Here is a 17,006-nt window from a genome sequence, read left to right as displayed (position 1 = left end):
CGTCCGATGAAGGCAAGCATGCTGTATGCCTTCTTGACCACTCTATCAACCTGCGTTGCCACCTTCAGTGTGCAATGGACCTGAACTCCCAGATCTCTCTGTGCATCAATTTTCCCCAGGATTCTTCCATTGACCGTATAGTCCGCTCTTGAATTGGATCTTCCAAAATGCATCACCTCATATTTGCCTGGATTGAACTCCATCTTCCATTTCTTTGTCCAACTCTCCAATCTATCTATATTTTGCTATATTCTCTGACAGTCCGCCTCACTATCTGCAACTCCACCAATCTTAGTATCATCTGCAAACTTGCTAATCAGACCACCTATACCTTCGTCCAGATCATTTATGTATATCACAAACAACAGTTGTCCGAGCATGGATCCCTGTGGAACACCACTAGTCACCCTTCTCCATTTTGAGACACTCCCTTCCACCACTACTCTCTGTCTCCTGTTGCCCAGCCAGTTCTTTATCCATCTAGCTAGTACACCCTGAACCCCATACGACTTCACTTTTTCCATCAACCTGCCATGGGAAACTTTATGAAACGCCTTATTGAAGTCCATGTATATGACATCTACAGCCCTTCCCTCATCAATTAACTTTGTCACTTCCTCAAAGAATTCTATTAGGTTTGTAAGACATGACCTTCCCTGCACAAAACCATGCTGCCTATCACTGATAAGTCTATTTTCTTCCAAATGTGAATAGATCCTATCCCTCAGTATCTTCTCCAACAGTTTGCCTACCATTGACGTCAAGCTCACAGGTCTATAATTCCCTGGATTATCCCTGCTACCCTTCTTAAACAAAGGGATAACATTAGCAATTCGCCTGTCCTCCGGGACCTCACCTGTGCTCAACGATGCTGCAAAGATATCTGTTAAGGCCCCAGCTATTTCATCCCTCGCTTCCCTCAGTAACCTAGGATAGATCCCATGCGGACCTGGGGTCTTGTCTACCTTAATGCCTTTTAGAATACCCAAAACTTCCCCCTTCCTTATGACGACTTGACCTAGAGTATTTAAATATCCATCCCTAACCACAACATCCGTCATGTCCCTCTCCTTGGTGAATATCGATGCAAAGTACTCATTAAGAATCTCACCCATTTCCTCTGACTCCACGCATAAATTCCCTCTTTTGTCTTTGAGTGGGCCAATCCTTTCTCTAGTTACCCAATTGCTCGTTATATACGTGTAAAAGGCTTTGGGATTTTCCTTAACCCTGTTAGCCAAAGATATTTCATAACCCCTTTTAGCCCTCTTTATTGCACGTTTGAGATTTGTCCTACTTTCCCGATATTCCTCCAAAGCTTCATCAGTTTTAAGTTGCCCAGATCTTACGTATGCTTCCGTTTTCATATTAGCTAGTCTCACGATTCCACCCATCATCCATAGTTCCCTAATCTTGCCATTTCTATCCCTCCAATTATCCCTCCCATTATTGCTCGCCCACCGCCGCTCGGACATACATATTCAAAAAGCAGAGTTCCAAGAAACAGAAAGAAAAGAACATAAAACTTAGAACATAGAACTGTACAACACAGTACATTCCCTTCGGCCCACGATGTTGTGCCAAACTAGTCTGAAACTATGATCAAATCAACCTCCTCCCAATCATTCTAGTGCACTCCATATGCCTGTCCAATAACCGCTTAAAAGTTCCTAAAGTGTCCGACTCCACTACCATAGATGGGAGTGCGTTCCACGCCCCAACCACTCTCTGAGTAAAGAACCTACCTCTGACATCCCTCCTATATCTTCCACCATGAACCTTATAGTTATGCCCCCTTGTAACAGCTACATCCACCCGATGTAAAAGTTGCTGAACGTCCATGCTATCTATTCCTCTCATCATCTTATACACCTCAATTAAGTCACTTCTCATCCTCCTTTATTCCAGTGAGAAAAGCCCTAGTCCCTCAACCTTTCCTCATAAGACCTCCCCTCCAATCCAGGCAGCATCCTGGTAAATCTCCTTTGCACCCTTTACAATGCTTCCACATCCATCCTATAATGAGGTTACCAGAACTGCACACAATACTCCTAATGTGGTCTAACCAAGGTCTCATACATTTTCAGCATAACCTCAAGGCTCTTAAACTCAATCCCCCTGTTAATAAACGCTAACACACTATAGCCTTTCTTCACGGCTCCATCCACTTGGGTGGCAACTTTCAGAGATCTATGGACATGAACTCCAAGATCTCTCTGCTCCTCCACATTCTTCAGAACCCTGCCGTTAACCCTGTAATCCGCATTCAAATTTGTCCTACCAAAATTAATTTGTCCTACCAAAATGAATCACCTCACACTTATCAGGGTTAAACTCCATCTGCCATTTTGCGGCCCAGCTCTGCATCCTATCAATGTCTCTTTGCAGCTGGCAACAGCCCTCCACCTCATCCACTACTCCACCAATCTTGGTGTCATCAGCAAATTTACTGACCCACCCTTCAGTCCCCTCCTCCAAGTCATTGATAAAAATCACAAATAGCAGAGGACCCAGCACTGATCCCTGTGGTACACCGCTGGTGTCTGGGCTCCAGGATGAAAATTTACCATCTACCACCACCCTCTATCTTCTATGTGTTAGCCAGTTACTGATCCAATCGGCCAAATTTCCCTCTATGTCATGCCTCCTTACTTTCTGCATGAGCCGATCATGGGGAACCTTATCAAACGCCTTACTAAAACCCATGTATACGACATCAACTGCTCTACCTTTATCTATGTACTACATTACCTCCTCAAAGAATACAATCAAACTTGTGAGGCAAGACTTACCCCTCATAAATCCGTGCTGACGATCCTGGTTTCAGCTGTATCTTTCCAAATTATCATAAATCCTATCCCTCAGGACCCTTTCGAATAATTTACCTGTGACCGAAGTGAGACTAACCAGCCTATAATTCCCAGGGTTATACCTATTCCCTTTCTTGAACAAGGGGACAGCATTCGCCTCTCTGCAGTGTTCTGGCACTATTCCTGTAGACAATTAGCACATAAAGATCAAAACCAAAGGCTCTGCAATCTCATCCCTCGCCTCCCAAAGAATACGAGGATATATCCTTGTGTCCTACTGCGTGTCCTTGATAAGTATGTACCTGTCAGGCAGGGAGGAAGTTGTCAGCAAGGGAACCGTGGTTTACTAAGGAAGTTGAAGAACTTGTCAAGAGGAAGAAGAAGGCTTATGTTAGGATGAGACATGAAGGCTCAGTTAGGGCACTTGAGAGTTACAAGTTAGCCAGGAAGGACCTAAAGGGAGAGTTAAGAAGAGCGAGGAGAGGACACGAAAAGTCGTTGGCGGATAGGATCAAGGAAAACCCTAAGGCTTTCTATAGGTATATCAGGAACAAAAGAATGACTAGAGTAAGATTAGGGCCAATCAAGGGTAGTAGTGGAAAGTTGTGAAGGGTAGGTCATGCCTCACAAACCTTATTGAATTTTTTGAGAAGGTGACCAAACAGGCGGATGAGGTTAAAGCGGTTGATGTGGTGTATATGGATTTCAGTAAGGCGTTTGATAAGGTTCCCCACGGTAGGCTATTGCAGAAAATAAGGAAGTATGGGATTGAAGGTGATTTAGCGGTTTGGATCAGTAATTGGCTAGCTGAAAGAAGACAGAGGGTGGTGGTTGATGGCAAATGTTCATCCTGGAGTTCAGTTACTAGCGGTGTACCGCAAGGATCTGTTTTGGGGCCACTGCTGTTTGTCATTTTTATAAATGACCTGGAAGAGGGTGTAGAAGGATGGGTTAGTAAATTTGCAGATGACCTGGAAGAGGGTGCTGAAGGATGTTATAGGATACAGAGGGACATAGATAAGCTGCAGAGCTGGGCTGAAAGGTGGCAGATGGAGTTTAATGCGGAAAAGTGTGAGGTGGTTCACTTTGGAAGGAGTAACAGGAATGCAGAGTACTGGGCTGATGGCAAAATTCTTGGCAGTGTAGATGAACAGAGAGATCTCGGCATCCAGGTACATAAATCCCTGAAAGTTGCCACCCAGGTTAATAGGGCTGTTAAGAAGGCATATGGTGTGCTAGCCTTTATCAGTAGGGGAATTGAGTTTCGGAGCCACAAGGTCATACTGCAGCTGTACATAACTCTGGTGCGGCCGCTCCTGGAGTACTGCGTGCAGTTCTGGTCACCACATTATAGGAAGGATGTGGAAGCTTTGGAAAGGGTTCAGAGGAGATTTACTAGGATGTTGCCTGTTATGGAGGGAAGGTCTTACGAGGAAAGGCTCAGGGACTTGAGGTTGTTTTCGTTGGAGAGGAGAAGGCTGAGAGGTGACTTAATAGAGACATATAAGATAGTCAGAGGGTTAGATAGGATGGACAGTGAGAGTCTTTTTCCTCGGATGGTGATGACCAAAACGAGGGGACATAGCTTTAAATTGAGGGGTGGTAGATATAGGACAGATGTCAGAGGCAGTTTCTTTACTCAGAGAGTAGTAGGGGTGTGGAACGCCCTGCCTGCAACAGTAGTAGACTCGCCAACTTTAAGGGCATTTAAGTGGTCACTGGATAGACATATGGATGAAAATGGAATAGTGTAGGTCAGATAGGCTTCAGATGGTTTCACAGGTTGGCGCAACATCGAGGGCCGAAGGGCCCGTACTGCGCTGTCATGTTCTATGTTCTATGTTCTATCCCATCAGGCCCAGGGGACTTATCTATCCTCAGGCTTCTCAAAATTTCTAACACATCTTCCTTCTGAATATCTACCTCCTCCAGCCTGTATCGCACTATCCTCCTCAGCAACATGGCCTCTCTCCTTTGTGAACACTCAAGAAAAGTATTCATTTAGGGCCTCTACTATATCTTCAGACTCCATGCACACGTTCCCACTACTGTCCTTGCACGGCCCTAACTTCTCCTTGGTCATTCCTCACATAAGTGCCTTGGGGTTTTCCTTGATTCTACCCGCCAAGGACTTTTCAATCCCCTTCCTAGCTCTCCTAAGCCCTTTCTTGAGCTCCTTCCTTGCTACCTTGTATCCGTCAAGTGCCCTAACTGAACCTTGTTTTCTCATCCTTACATAAGCCCCCTTCTTCTTCTTGACAAGACATTCAACCTCTTTTGTAAACCATGGTTCTCTCACTCGACCATTTCCTCCCTGCCTGATAGGGACATACATATCAAGGATACGCAGTATTTGACAAAGAAGGTCCATCCACCCTTCCCCCATCAGCATCAGGTTAACTTACAAAACTGAGTAACAGCCCAAGAGTCAATATAAAAAACATTTCACATACCCTTTAAAAGCAAGAATAACTTTAACAAATTCGATACAACAATACCCATCCCAAGAATTCAGTCATCTGCCAGCCCTTTACCTTTAATAAAGTCCATCACCTTGTCCGGCCACTCAAAATAGAGTTACTGATCTTCAAAAGTGACCCATAAACGGGCTGGATATAACAGCCCAAACTTCACATTCTTCTTGAAAAGAGCTAATTTTACTGGATTGAATCCCATTCTTCTTTTGGCCTGATCCGCATCTAGGTCCTGAGAGATGCGCAGCATGCTGTTCTCCACTTGCAGCTCCATGTCTGCTTGGCCCACCGCAAAATCTGTTCCTCATCCAGGAACCGGCGCATTGGCACCACCATCGCCCTTGGCGGCTCGTTCACACGTGGTCACCTCGCAAGCGTTCTGTACGCTCTATCCACTTCCAAGGGTCGAGCAAACGCCCATCACCCATAACGTCTCAAGCATATTCTCCACATAGGCCCTTGCGTCCGTTCCCTCGCAGCCCTCAGGCAGGCCGACGATCCTCAAGTTCTGTCGACGGGACCGGTTCTCCAGGTCCTCCACCTTCTCCTGCTGCCTTTTCTGCTGATCCCTCATCAGCCCCACCTGTAACTCCAGCTCAGTTAGGTGTTCCTCATGCTCAACCACCTTCTCTTCAACCTTCTGGATCACCCGATCTTGGGCTTCCAGCCCCTGCTCCACATGGTCTATCAATGCCTTGATCAGGTCTAAACCTTCCTCCTTTTGCTTGGCGAAGCCCTCCTGAATAAATTTCACCAGCTGCTCCATTGACCACTGGCCCGCCGAGGCAGTACCCTGCCTCTCTGCCATGTTTTCTTGTGTTGTGGGTTTTGCACCTGCCTTCTCTACTCATTACTCCCTAATTCAATACTCCTCAATACTTCTGATCCACGTCTCCTCACTGATCTATCCACTCCTGATTTTTCAAATAAAATTTGAAAAAGTCGGGGAAAAGGGTCCAAAAGATCCATTACAAGCGGGAGCTACCAAATGTGCGACTTCCTACTCCATGGCCGCCACCGGAAGTCCAGCCTTCAAAAGATTTAACGGGATTCTGTGGAAAACCGATCACATGGATATTCTTTTCTGGTCCCGATTTCCAGACCATCAAGATACCTGACATGTCACTCAGCTGATTCTCTAAGGATTGCAGTCAACCCTGAACTGAAGAAGCAGCATTCTGCCTTCCACTGTACTGAGCCGCTTGCTGGTATTCTGCAGTTCATCCCAGTGAACATTAATATACTGTGTCAATGTGCTGAGTTTATCATCTATAACTTTGATAATGATAGGTGGGGTTACTGGGTTACGGGGATAGGGAGGTGTGGGCTTAAGTGGGGTGCTCTTTCCAAGGGCCGGCGCAGACATGATGGGCCGAATGGCCTCCTTCTGCACTGAATTCTATGATTCTATGAATCTAATTTTTGCAGTCATCTCCTGCAATGCCTTTGGGAGCACAGGGCCCAGACCCTGTTCCTCAACACCATGTTGAGGGTCCAACACGGGTCCCATTCATTGCACGGGTCCCATTGATTGCTCCTTTTCTTGACACTATGTCATCAATACTCCCTAAAAATGTTCCAAGGACATCACATGGAATGTACATTCCAGGAAAAAGTGATTATGAGCTGTGCATCAGGATAAAAAAATTAGCAGTGCCAGAGCTCATGGGAACACGACTATTCCTGTGTCTGTATCATGTGATCCCCTGCTCCAGTCTTCTGATGGTCAGCTTGACGACATTCCTTGTGGATTGGATTGGATTTGTTTATTGTCACATGTACCGAGGTACAGTGAAAAGTATTTTTCTGCAAGCAGCTCAACAGATCATTAAGTACATGATAAGAAAAGGAAATACATAATAGGGCAACACAAGGTACACAATGTAACTACATAAACACCGGCATCGGATGAAGCATACAGGGTGTAGTGTTAATGAGGACGGTCCATAAGAGGGTCATTTAGGAGTCTGGGAACAGTGGGGAAGAAGCTGGTTTTGAGTCTGTTCATGCGTGTTCTCAGACTTCTGTATCTCCTGCCCGATGGAAGAAGTTGGAAGAGTGAGCAAGCCGGGTGGGAGGGATCTTTGATTATGCTGTCCGCTTTCCCCAGGTAGCGGGAGGTGTAGATGGAGTCAATGGATGGGAGGCAGGTTCGTGTGATGGACTGGATTTGTGTGATGGACTGGATTTGTGTGATGGACTGGATTCATGTGATGGACTGGATTCATGTGATGGACTGGATTTGTGTGATGGCAACATGGTCCTCATTTTTATGAGTGTCAGCCACATAGAACATAGAACATAGAACAGTACAGCACAGAACAGGCCCTTCGGCCCTCGATGTTGTGCCGAGCCATGATCACCCTACTCAAACCCACGTATCCACCCTATACCGTAACCCAACAACGCTCACCCTTAACCTTACTTTTTAGGACACTACGGGCAATTTAGCATGGCCAATCCACCTAACCCGCACATCTTTGGACTGTGGGAGGAAACCGGAGCACCCGGAGGAAACCCACACACACACGGGGAGGACGTGCAGACTCCGCACAGACAGTGACCCAGCCGGGAATCGAACCTGGGACCCTGGAGCTGTGAAGCATTTATGCTAACCACCATGCTACCGTGCTGCCCCGGTAGCCCCGAGACTCCATGTCATTATACTGCGGAGGGATTCACCAGTCAGGTGTAGAATGAATAGTCCTTGTTGCCATGCCGGCACCCTCTGGTTCAGCGTGATGGCTGACAGATTGCTGGAACAGTGGCACAGGCTGAATGAATTATGACTGCTGTCAGGGTCACAGACATTCACCAGAGTCCAACTGCACATTAAATGAATTCTGCACTTTACAGTTTTGGTACATCTCACCATTAAGTTGGAGGCCCTAAAACGACAGGTATGTGCAGTTGATAGCACACTTCATCATAGGTAAATGAGATGGTTGCTATGTCTCTTGTTCCATTGGACGGGTTCTGCTTGTGAAAAACAAACCTGGGCCACAGTTACTTTAGTGGCCACTGCATCACAGTCTTCAGTCTGGTCTGAGGTTGCATGTCTGGTTCCAGGTAGTGGTCCCGCTCTGACCACCTCTTTGTTGAATTGCAAACACCAAACCCATTGCTTTGTGCAGGTGGATGTAGGCGAAGTGCTCCCAGAAGAACCGAGGTGGTATGGCCCTCCTGTTAAGAGGGAAGTAGACCTTGGAAAATAGGAGACAGGTTTAGATAAAGGATCTGGATCGGCGCAGGCTGGGAGGGCCGAAGGGCCTGTTCCTGTGCTGTAATTTTCTTTGTTCTTTGTTCTTTGTTCTCCTCTTCCTCCCTTTGTAAGCAGCTTGGGTAAGCTTCACATGCCCTTGCGAAAACTGAATCCGCAGTGCCATTATTTCCATTTAATACTAGTCAAAACCTTCAAACCTCCTTTACTCAGATCATATTTGACTTTGTCCTTTGTGTTAATATTCTGCAGCTCATTGCATCTTACAACAGAACAATCCAATTGTTAATCCAAACAAGCAAAACCATGCAAAGGCAAAAAAATCCAACCCCCAATAAATCCAATAAAACTGGGTATTTTGTTCCTTTTGCACTTATTTCCCCTCATATATGTTTTACAATTAGTTAAAAAAAAACTAAAAGTGGTGATTTATTCAGAAAATATCGCTAACTAAGCATGTCCTGTAATATATGCAAATTGGCTAAGTCCAACACAAGTGCATTTGTGATCTTTTAATATTTTAATCGCCAACCATGCTGTTTCTGAGAAAAAGAAACACATTACGTCAAGATTGCTTTTTAAAGAAGCACTGAGTAAACAGGACTTCAGTGCATGTGAAACATGGCCAATGCCCGATTACAGATTCTAGGTTTCATATTTGGTTTTGTTGGTCTTGGCTTTTTGCTTTTTGCTACAATGTCTAAAGAATGGAAAATAACAAGCAGAGCAACTTCAGTGATCACTGCTACCTGGATTTTCCAAGGCCTTTGGACAAACTGTGCTGGGAATGCCCTTGGATCTGTTCAGTGCCGAGATCACTTAACTCTGTTCAAGTTGGCGAGTAAGATTCATTTACAACTTCAGTAGTTTTTGTAGTGATATTAAAACCTAATTTCTATTGCATAAAAATGTGAATCGAGGTAACATTGGGAATATTAATTAATTTAGTTCCCTGGGGAAATACCCAGTGAAACGAGTTTTGATTTCAACTGTTAACCTCTGTCTTTTAATTGGATTAACCATCCATTAAAATTATGGGCAAAGTGACAAAGCATATGTTTGACTAATATCGACTAATTTCTAGGTATAAAAGTTTTCCAACACAGGAAGCAGATTTCAAGGGTCCAGGATGGTGAGTTTCAGGATGGTTGTTACTCTGGCTGCTTTCAGTTTAGCTGCAGTGTTGACGGAGCAGCCTCCTTCAGCAATCACTGGTTAAGCCACAATACATTCAGCACCAAGGGTGTGAGGAGCATGACCCATGCTTCAGCTATTGGAACCTGATTGTTAAAATTGGAGGCCTACGAAAAGCCGTTGGATCTTAAATTAATTATTTTAATCAGACTGTTGCTAGTTTCAAGTTGACTGCTCATTTTGAGGCTTGTTTAAAAATGGAGCCTAATGTGACTCAGGCAGACTGTGTGCAGTTCCTTTCAAAATAAACTTTTGTCTGTCTGTCATCCTGTATAACAGTATCAAAATTGCACACAATTATCAGCTACCAAAGGAACCCATATTCCAAAACTGAACCGGTCTTCATGAATTCCCAGCCTCATTTAGACTCGCCAGATGAACACAGGACGTTTAGGACAATAGGTTAATCAGACTGAAACCTTAAAAATTGGTCTGCTTTGCCACTGCTAAAAATATGTTGCGGGGTGGAAGTTACAGGGCGTGATTCAACCAAATAGGAACAATGTCCCATAGCGAGTGCGTTTAGCCGTGTGTTTCCCGCCAGCTTCACATCGTGACGTCTCGTGAGATCATGTTAGATCTCGTAAAGCGTGGCAGGCAGGGTAGATCGCAGGAGTGGGATCTCCCGTCATTTACCAGCCATATTGCTGGTCGGGTACTGCATGGTCGGCAGATCGTGCCCACAATATCAGAGCTCAGAGGTCCCGGGGTAGCAGCCACATTATTTCTGTCTGCACTGGATTTGCTCACCTATTCTTCTGAATCCTTCCCTTCAGCTAACTTCTCCATCGCTGGTCAAGTTGTTGTTGTTTGCACTGTGCAGACTTCGCTCAAGTTACAAATTAAAATGGCGAATGGGGGGCTAATTGTTTCAAAGGATGACAACTTTCATATTAAAAGGGGCCTATCACCTGAATTTGACACCAGGTACAAAGTCCCCTTTAAAATGGAGCCATCAGCATTGCGAATTGGATGATAAGGCCCCGGACTCCAGCTTAAAACTGGTACTTCCCCGTTAATGCTCAGTGATGACACTCAAAATCAACCACGATATTTCCACAGAATGATTTTTGATTCAATAATTATTATGGTGGGTTGAATTTTAGGAGATACTCATCTCCCCCAAAGGGCAGGAACAAAGATTGGGGGGCTGTGAAAAGCAGCGCTGGCTGGCTTTTCATTCCCAGTGCTGGCAATGTGAACCAGGGCAGGGAGAAGGATCTAGATCTGCTCTCCATGGAGACCAATTAAAGTAGCTGAAAGGTTATTAAGAGCTTGCTAGAGTTCATAGACAGCATTTTGAAACAGGCTCACGAATTTCTGGCAGTGTCTGAAGCGGATCAGCTGAAGGAAGGTGGGTGGCTACACATTGGGGAACCAGTCATGACTGCCCCAGCCATGACATCTCCCTGGCTCCATAAGGGAATCAGCAGGACAGCAGGGCAGGGCACTCAGTTAGGAGGAACCCTTGGCACTGGGCAGGTGGCAAGGACAACAGACACTCAGACACTAAGCGGGATGGCACTGGGGGGGGGGGGTCTCCCAAGAGAGCGGAGGCCCATGAGTGGTTGGCCTCTGGGCAGGGTGGCACCCTGGCACTACTGGTGTCCCCTGGGCACATTGGCACTGCCATGGTGCCAGGCGAGCAGGGCCAATTTGCCCAGGTAGCACAAGCAGTGCCAGGTGCCGGGGATTGGGCCCATGGATGCTCTGTCCTTCTGAAGTGGCATGTTGGGGGGGACCTGATGACTTCCTTGTAGGTGAGTTGGGGCATTGGGGAGATCTGGTGGTCGCATCACCAGGATCGTGAGATTAGGGCGCCATTTAAAAATGGTGCCCCCATCTCCTCCTGCACTGAGGAGTTGTACAGTTCCTGAGTGCCGGGAATGCGACTGAGTGCGGTCTCAGAGGGGAGCATTCCCCGCTCAGCCACCCAAAAAAACAGAGTGCTGTTAGATAGCGGGCTCATTCCCAATTTCTGCCCAGAACATAATCTGATTTTCCTTTGGTCAGATCGTGGCCAACGTTTCGAGTTCTTTGCCTCTTCGTCATAACTGAAGGGCAGTAGAGTATGTTAGAACTGTAGAAACTGCAACAAAAAGTAGCAACTTTAAGAACACAAGGCCTGGTGTGGGATGTGGAAGGGGACTTTGCATTGAGGAAATACATATGGGATATAAATAAAAGGGGGTTTAAGATTGAGGAAAAAGGTCAAAACCTAAAGCTGCCAAACTCAACATTGGGACATGAAGGCTATAATGTGATCAACTGGAAGATGAGGTGCTGCCAAGGATGGACATTTGGACATGACAGCAAGGTGCTGAGTTAAAATGACAAGCAACAGGAAATATGGGATCATTCCTTCAAACTGAACAAAGGTGTTCTGCAAAGCGGTCACCCAGTCTGTGTTTAATCTCCCCATTGTAGAGGAAACCACTTGGGAGCAATGAATACAATGGACGAAATTGAAGGAAGTGCAAGTGAAATGCTGCTTAATTTAAAAGGAGTGTTTGGGGTCTCAAATCATGGGGAGGAAGGAGGTAAAGAGATAGGAGTTGCAGCCTCTTCAATGGCAAAGGAAGGTGCCATGGGAAGGGGGTGGGGATTTGGGCATGATGGACGGGTGAGAAAGGGTGTCATGGAGTGAGCGGTCCTGGTGGAACCGTGGTTAGCACTGCTACCTCACAGGGACACAGGTTTAATTCCAGCCTCGGGTCACTGTTTGTGTGGAGTTTGCACTTTCTCCCAGTGTGTGCGTGGGTTTCCTCCGGGTGCTCCGGTTTCCACCCACTGGTTGTGGGGGTTGGAGGTCAATCAGCTCAGCTCCAGGACACCACTCAGCTGCTTCATCAATGACCTGCCTTCCATCATAAGGTCAGAAGTGGGGGTTCGCAGTTGACTGCACAATGTTCAACATCATTTGCGACTCCTCAGATATGGTAGCAGAAGGTACCATAAGGACAGCACGGTGGCACATTGGTTAGCACAGTTGCTTCACAGCTCCAGGGTCCCAGGTTTGATTCCTGGCTTGGGTCACTGTCTTCGCAGCGTCTGCACATCCTCCCCGTGTCTGCGTGGGTTTCCTCCGGGTGCTCCGGTTTCCACCCACAGTCAAAAGATGTGCGGGTTAAGTGGATTGACCATGCTAAATTGCCCTTAGTGTCCGACAGGCTAGGTGGGGTTACTGTATTATGGGGATAGGGCGGAGGTGTGGGCTGAAGTAGGGTGCTCTTTCCCAGGACCGGTGCAGACTGAGGGGCCGAATGGCCTCATTCTGCGCTGTAATAAAATCTATAAATGCTGACAGTTGGGTGAGGGGGAGATGTGTTTCGTGGTGGCAACGCACGTGAGCTGGTGGAGGATGATCCTTTGAATCCAGAGGCTAGTGGTATGAAAACTGAGGACAAGGGGGACCCTATCATGGTTCTGGGAGGAAGGAAGGGTAAGGAGTGAGGGAAGAGGTTTGAGAAATGGGTTGAACCTGGTTAAATGGCCTGTTAACCACAGATGGGGGATTCCTTAGTGAAGGAAAAAAAAGCAGACACGTCAGAAGCACCATTTTCAAAGGTGACATCATCAGAACAGATGTGACGGAAGCCAAGAAACTAGGTAAATGGGATGGAGTCCTTAACGGAAAGTGTTGGAGATGAAGTATGTGAAGGTGAAAGAGGTGTGGAAATTTGAAGCAGGATTGATAACATTTCCAGGTCCAGACAAGAGATGGAGCGCATCAACACAGTCATCAATGTAATGGAAAAAGATTTGTAGGAGGGGCCCTGAGTTGGACTGAAGCAAAAAGTGTTGGCCACCTAACCCACAAAAAGATGGGCATAACTGGGGAAAATGTGGTAGCCATAGCCACACCTTTTATTTGCAGGAAGTAGGACAAGTTTCCTGGAGGTGACTAAGGGTGCCAGAGAGATTGTTACTGTCCAGGCAGATGGTCACAAAGATCTTGAATACCTCACACCTCACAGCACCAGTTATTGTGCCCTGCTCGTAGCCACCAAAGCCCCTCAACGTCTTCACTTGGACTTCTTCATTTCTGGCTCTTTCCAGGGATTAGCTTATTAGCATCTTGCTTGTCACTGATGCCCCTTTTACCAGAGCTGGAGAGTGCATTCCTTTCACAACTTGTACCCTTTTTGACGAATACAGGTCACAGAGAGCGGGATTCCCTGAGAGACTAAGTGCTGACACCTGGACTGAATGGCAGGTGTTCCACATTCTGATGGGGGTGAGACTGTCAAAGGCATATTTAGCACATGTTAATAGGCCAACACTCACGCCACATGGAACTAGTGCAATTCCAACCCGTTCCTGTGTCTATGTATTTACATTGTGTACCTTGTGTTGCCCTACTACGTATTTTGTTTTCATGTACTAAATGATCTGTTTGAGCGACACGCAGAAAAAGTTTTCACTGTACCTCGGTACACATGACAATAAACAAATCAAAAAAAATCCAAAGCTCGCCGGAGTGTGATTCATTGCAGTCGGGAACATCACTGAAGAGCCTGACAAGCTGCAGCTGCACATAAGCCCTCCACCCCCTCCCCCTCATACACTGTCATTCCAGCCAAGAAGATGGCACTCCGGAGAGCAGCCCTGAGATTCGCGGCCAGAGAGCTGGTCGATATTGCTGGATGCCATGGAGGAAACGCAGGACACCCTGTTCCCCGGGGTGGGAAGGCGGCTGCCAACTGCCGATGTTAACCTGACCTGGGTGGTGGTGGCAGAGGCTGTGAGTTCCTTGGGCCCTACCACGAGGACCGGACAGCAGTGCCAGAAGAAGGAGCACGAGCTCCTCAGTGCGGTCTGGGTGAGTCACCAGTTCCCTGCCGCTGGCACCACCCTCAACCCTCGGCAAATACATGGATAGGATGGGTACAGAAGGATATGGCACTAGGAAGGTCTGAGGGGTTTGGCCAAGGGTGGTATCATGACTGGTACAAAAAAGAGGGCCGATGGGCCTGCTCCTGTGCTTTATTGTTCTTTGTTCTTCATTCATTGTTCACGCCCATCAGCCCCTGCCTTCCCTTGCGGCCCTCACCAGTCGGGCTGGGTGAGGATGGGAACCCCCCAGACCAGCCAGGGTGAGTCACCACCACTTGACATCACCCCTGTCTCACACTCACGTAATCCTCCCCCACTCCTAGCGGGTAATCGAACTCCACCTGCTGACAGTCCGTTCGTACCCCACCCTGCACCACATGCCAACACCAATATCGCCCGCCATGTTCGAGTGCCCTGCACATACAGGCCACTAACTGTGGATCCCCTCCAGACAGAATCCACCGGCCCTGCGCCCCTTACCGTTGCACAGCAGAGGGCAATGGGCATGGTCAGCGGGCTGAGAGAGCAGGCAGTCTCAAAGGCAGAGGTGGGCATGGCACAGTCAAGTGAGCCCCCAATGCGATGTCCCTCCCCCCCCCACACCCCTGCCCCAACACCACACCCACTCGCAATCTCACTATGTGCCCTGTCTTATGTCTTGCTAGGTCACATCCGACGAGGCATGACAGCTGCTGTCCCTTGCCCTCAGCGGTAACAGTGCAACTCACCTGGCGACGAGGTCGGACTGTCTGGGGCCCCTTGTCCCCAACTGCAACCCACAATACCCCAGAGCACCAGTCTGGGGATGACATTGTCATGCAAGCTGCCTGGAATGCTGGCACCGACGTTCATGATGTGCAGCCGGTGGTCACACACAATCTGTACGTTCATAGTGTAGAAGCCCTCCCAGTTGATGAATGCACACCCTCATGCGCCGGTGCTCATAGGGGCACATGTGTCCCATTGTTTTGATGTGAATTTGCACCCATCTTTATGCCAGACAGTTTTATTTCTTTTTTCTTTCATGGGAAACAGCATCTCTGACAAGCATTTGTTCCTATCCCTCATTACCCTTGAACTGAGTGGCTTGCTTGGCCATTTCAGAAGACAGTGAACAGTCAATTTTGGTGATAGTTTTATAAGGCAGGTGGGTTTTGTGGGCTCCCAAAACCTACACAGGGCGGCATGGTGACACAGTGGTTAGCACTGCTCTGCTGCCTCACAGCACCAGGGACCCGGGTTTGATTCAAACCTTTAGTGCCTGTGTGGAGTTTACACTTTCTCCCCATGTCTGCTTCGGTTTCCTCCGGGTGCTCCGGTTTCCTCCCACAGTAGGACAAGTTTCCTGGATTGGCAGCTCACCATCTTGGGATATAGAATCTTCAGGCACATTGCGAGGTTTTTATTATGGACAGCAGAAAATTGAGGAGAAAATATGTGCGCAATTCGTGGAAGTGTGTAAAAATAACAATCGGGTAATTATATTAGGTAATTCCAATTTTCCCAATTGGGAATATTAATTGGGATAATCATAATGTTGAGGGCTTATATGGAGTAGAGTTATTAAAATGTACATAGAAGAACTTTTTCAGTCAATATGTAGAGGGTCCAACAAGGAACGGAGCATGCTAGACCTAATTCTGGAGAATGAAGCTGGACAGGTGGCTGAGGTATTGGTGGCTGAGGTATTTTGGTGATAGCGACCACAATATGGTACAATTTAAGCTTGTTATGGAGAAAAAAATAGACAAGTTGCAAAGAAAGGTTTTGCATTGGGGCAGAGAGGATTTTATTAAAATAAGGCAGGATCTGGCCACGGTAACTGGGAAGAGTTATTTGTGGGGAAGTCTACAGAAAAGCTGTGGGAGGTGTTCAAAAAGGGAATGCGGACAGTTCAGGCCCAACATGTTCCCTCGAGGGTGATAGGAAGGAGCAACAAGCCCAGAGGTCAATGGACTGCAGCGATATTCAGTTTACAATGAGAAGAAAAAGAGAGGCTTCCGCAAGTACAAGGGGAGCAAATCAGTGAAGGCATTAGTGTGGTATAGATCATAGAATTTTTACAATGCAGAAGGAGGCCATTCGGCCCATCGAGTCTGCACCGGCTCCTGGAAAGAGCACCCTACCCAAGGTTAGCACCTCCACCCTATCCCCATAACCCAGTAACCCCACACAACACTAAGGGCAATTTTGGACACTAAGGGGAATTTATCATGTCCAATCCACCTAACCTGCACATCTTTGGACTGTGGGTGGAAACCGGAGCACCCGGAGGAAACCCACGCACACACGGGGAGGATGTGCAGACTCCGCACAGACAGTGACCCAAGCCGGAATCGAACCTGAGACCCTGGAGCTGTGAAGCGATTGTGCTATCCACAATGTCACCGTGCTGCCCCTAAAAGTATAGAAAGTGCAGAATGGAGCTTGAGAAAGCAATTAGGAGAGCAAAGAGGGGATTATGAATAAGCT

The 17,006-nt window shown here is 47.1% G+C and overlaps 1 protein-coding gene across 1 annotated transcript in view; it reads left to right on the top strand.

The window, feature by feature from the left end:
* The first annotated feature begins 9,125 nt into the window (after nt 1–9,125).
* Nucleotides 9,126–17,006, top strand: part of LOC119977496 (claudin-10-like) — a 98,679-nt gene continuing 90,798 nt past the window's right edge. The window contains exon 1 of the mRNA XM_038818531.1: nt 9,126–9,345. Within this exon, the coding sequence (XP_038674459.1) occupies nt 9,126–9,345 (220 nt within the window). The remainder of the gene's footprint in view (nt 9,346–17,006) is intronic.

This window comes from Scyliorhinus canicula, chromosome 14 (assembly GCF_902713615.1).
Source record: "Scyliorhinus canicula chromosome 14, sScyCan1.1, whole genome shotgun sequence".
NCBI lineage: Eukaryota > Metazoa > Chordata > Chondrichthyes > Carcharhiniformes > Scyliorhinidae > Scyliorhinus > Scyliorhinus canicula.
The sequence above is the reverse complement of the archived record's forward strand: the minus strand, read 5'-3'. Positions and strand labels throughout refer to the sequence as shown.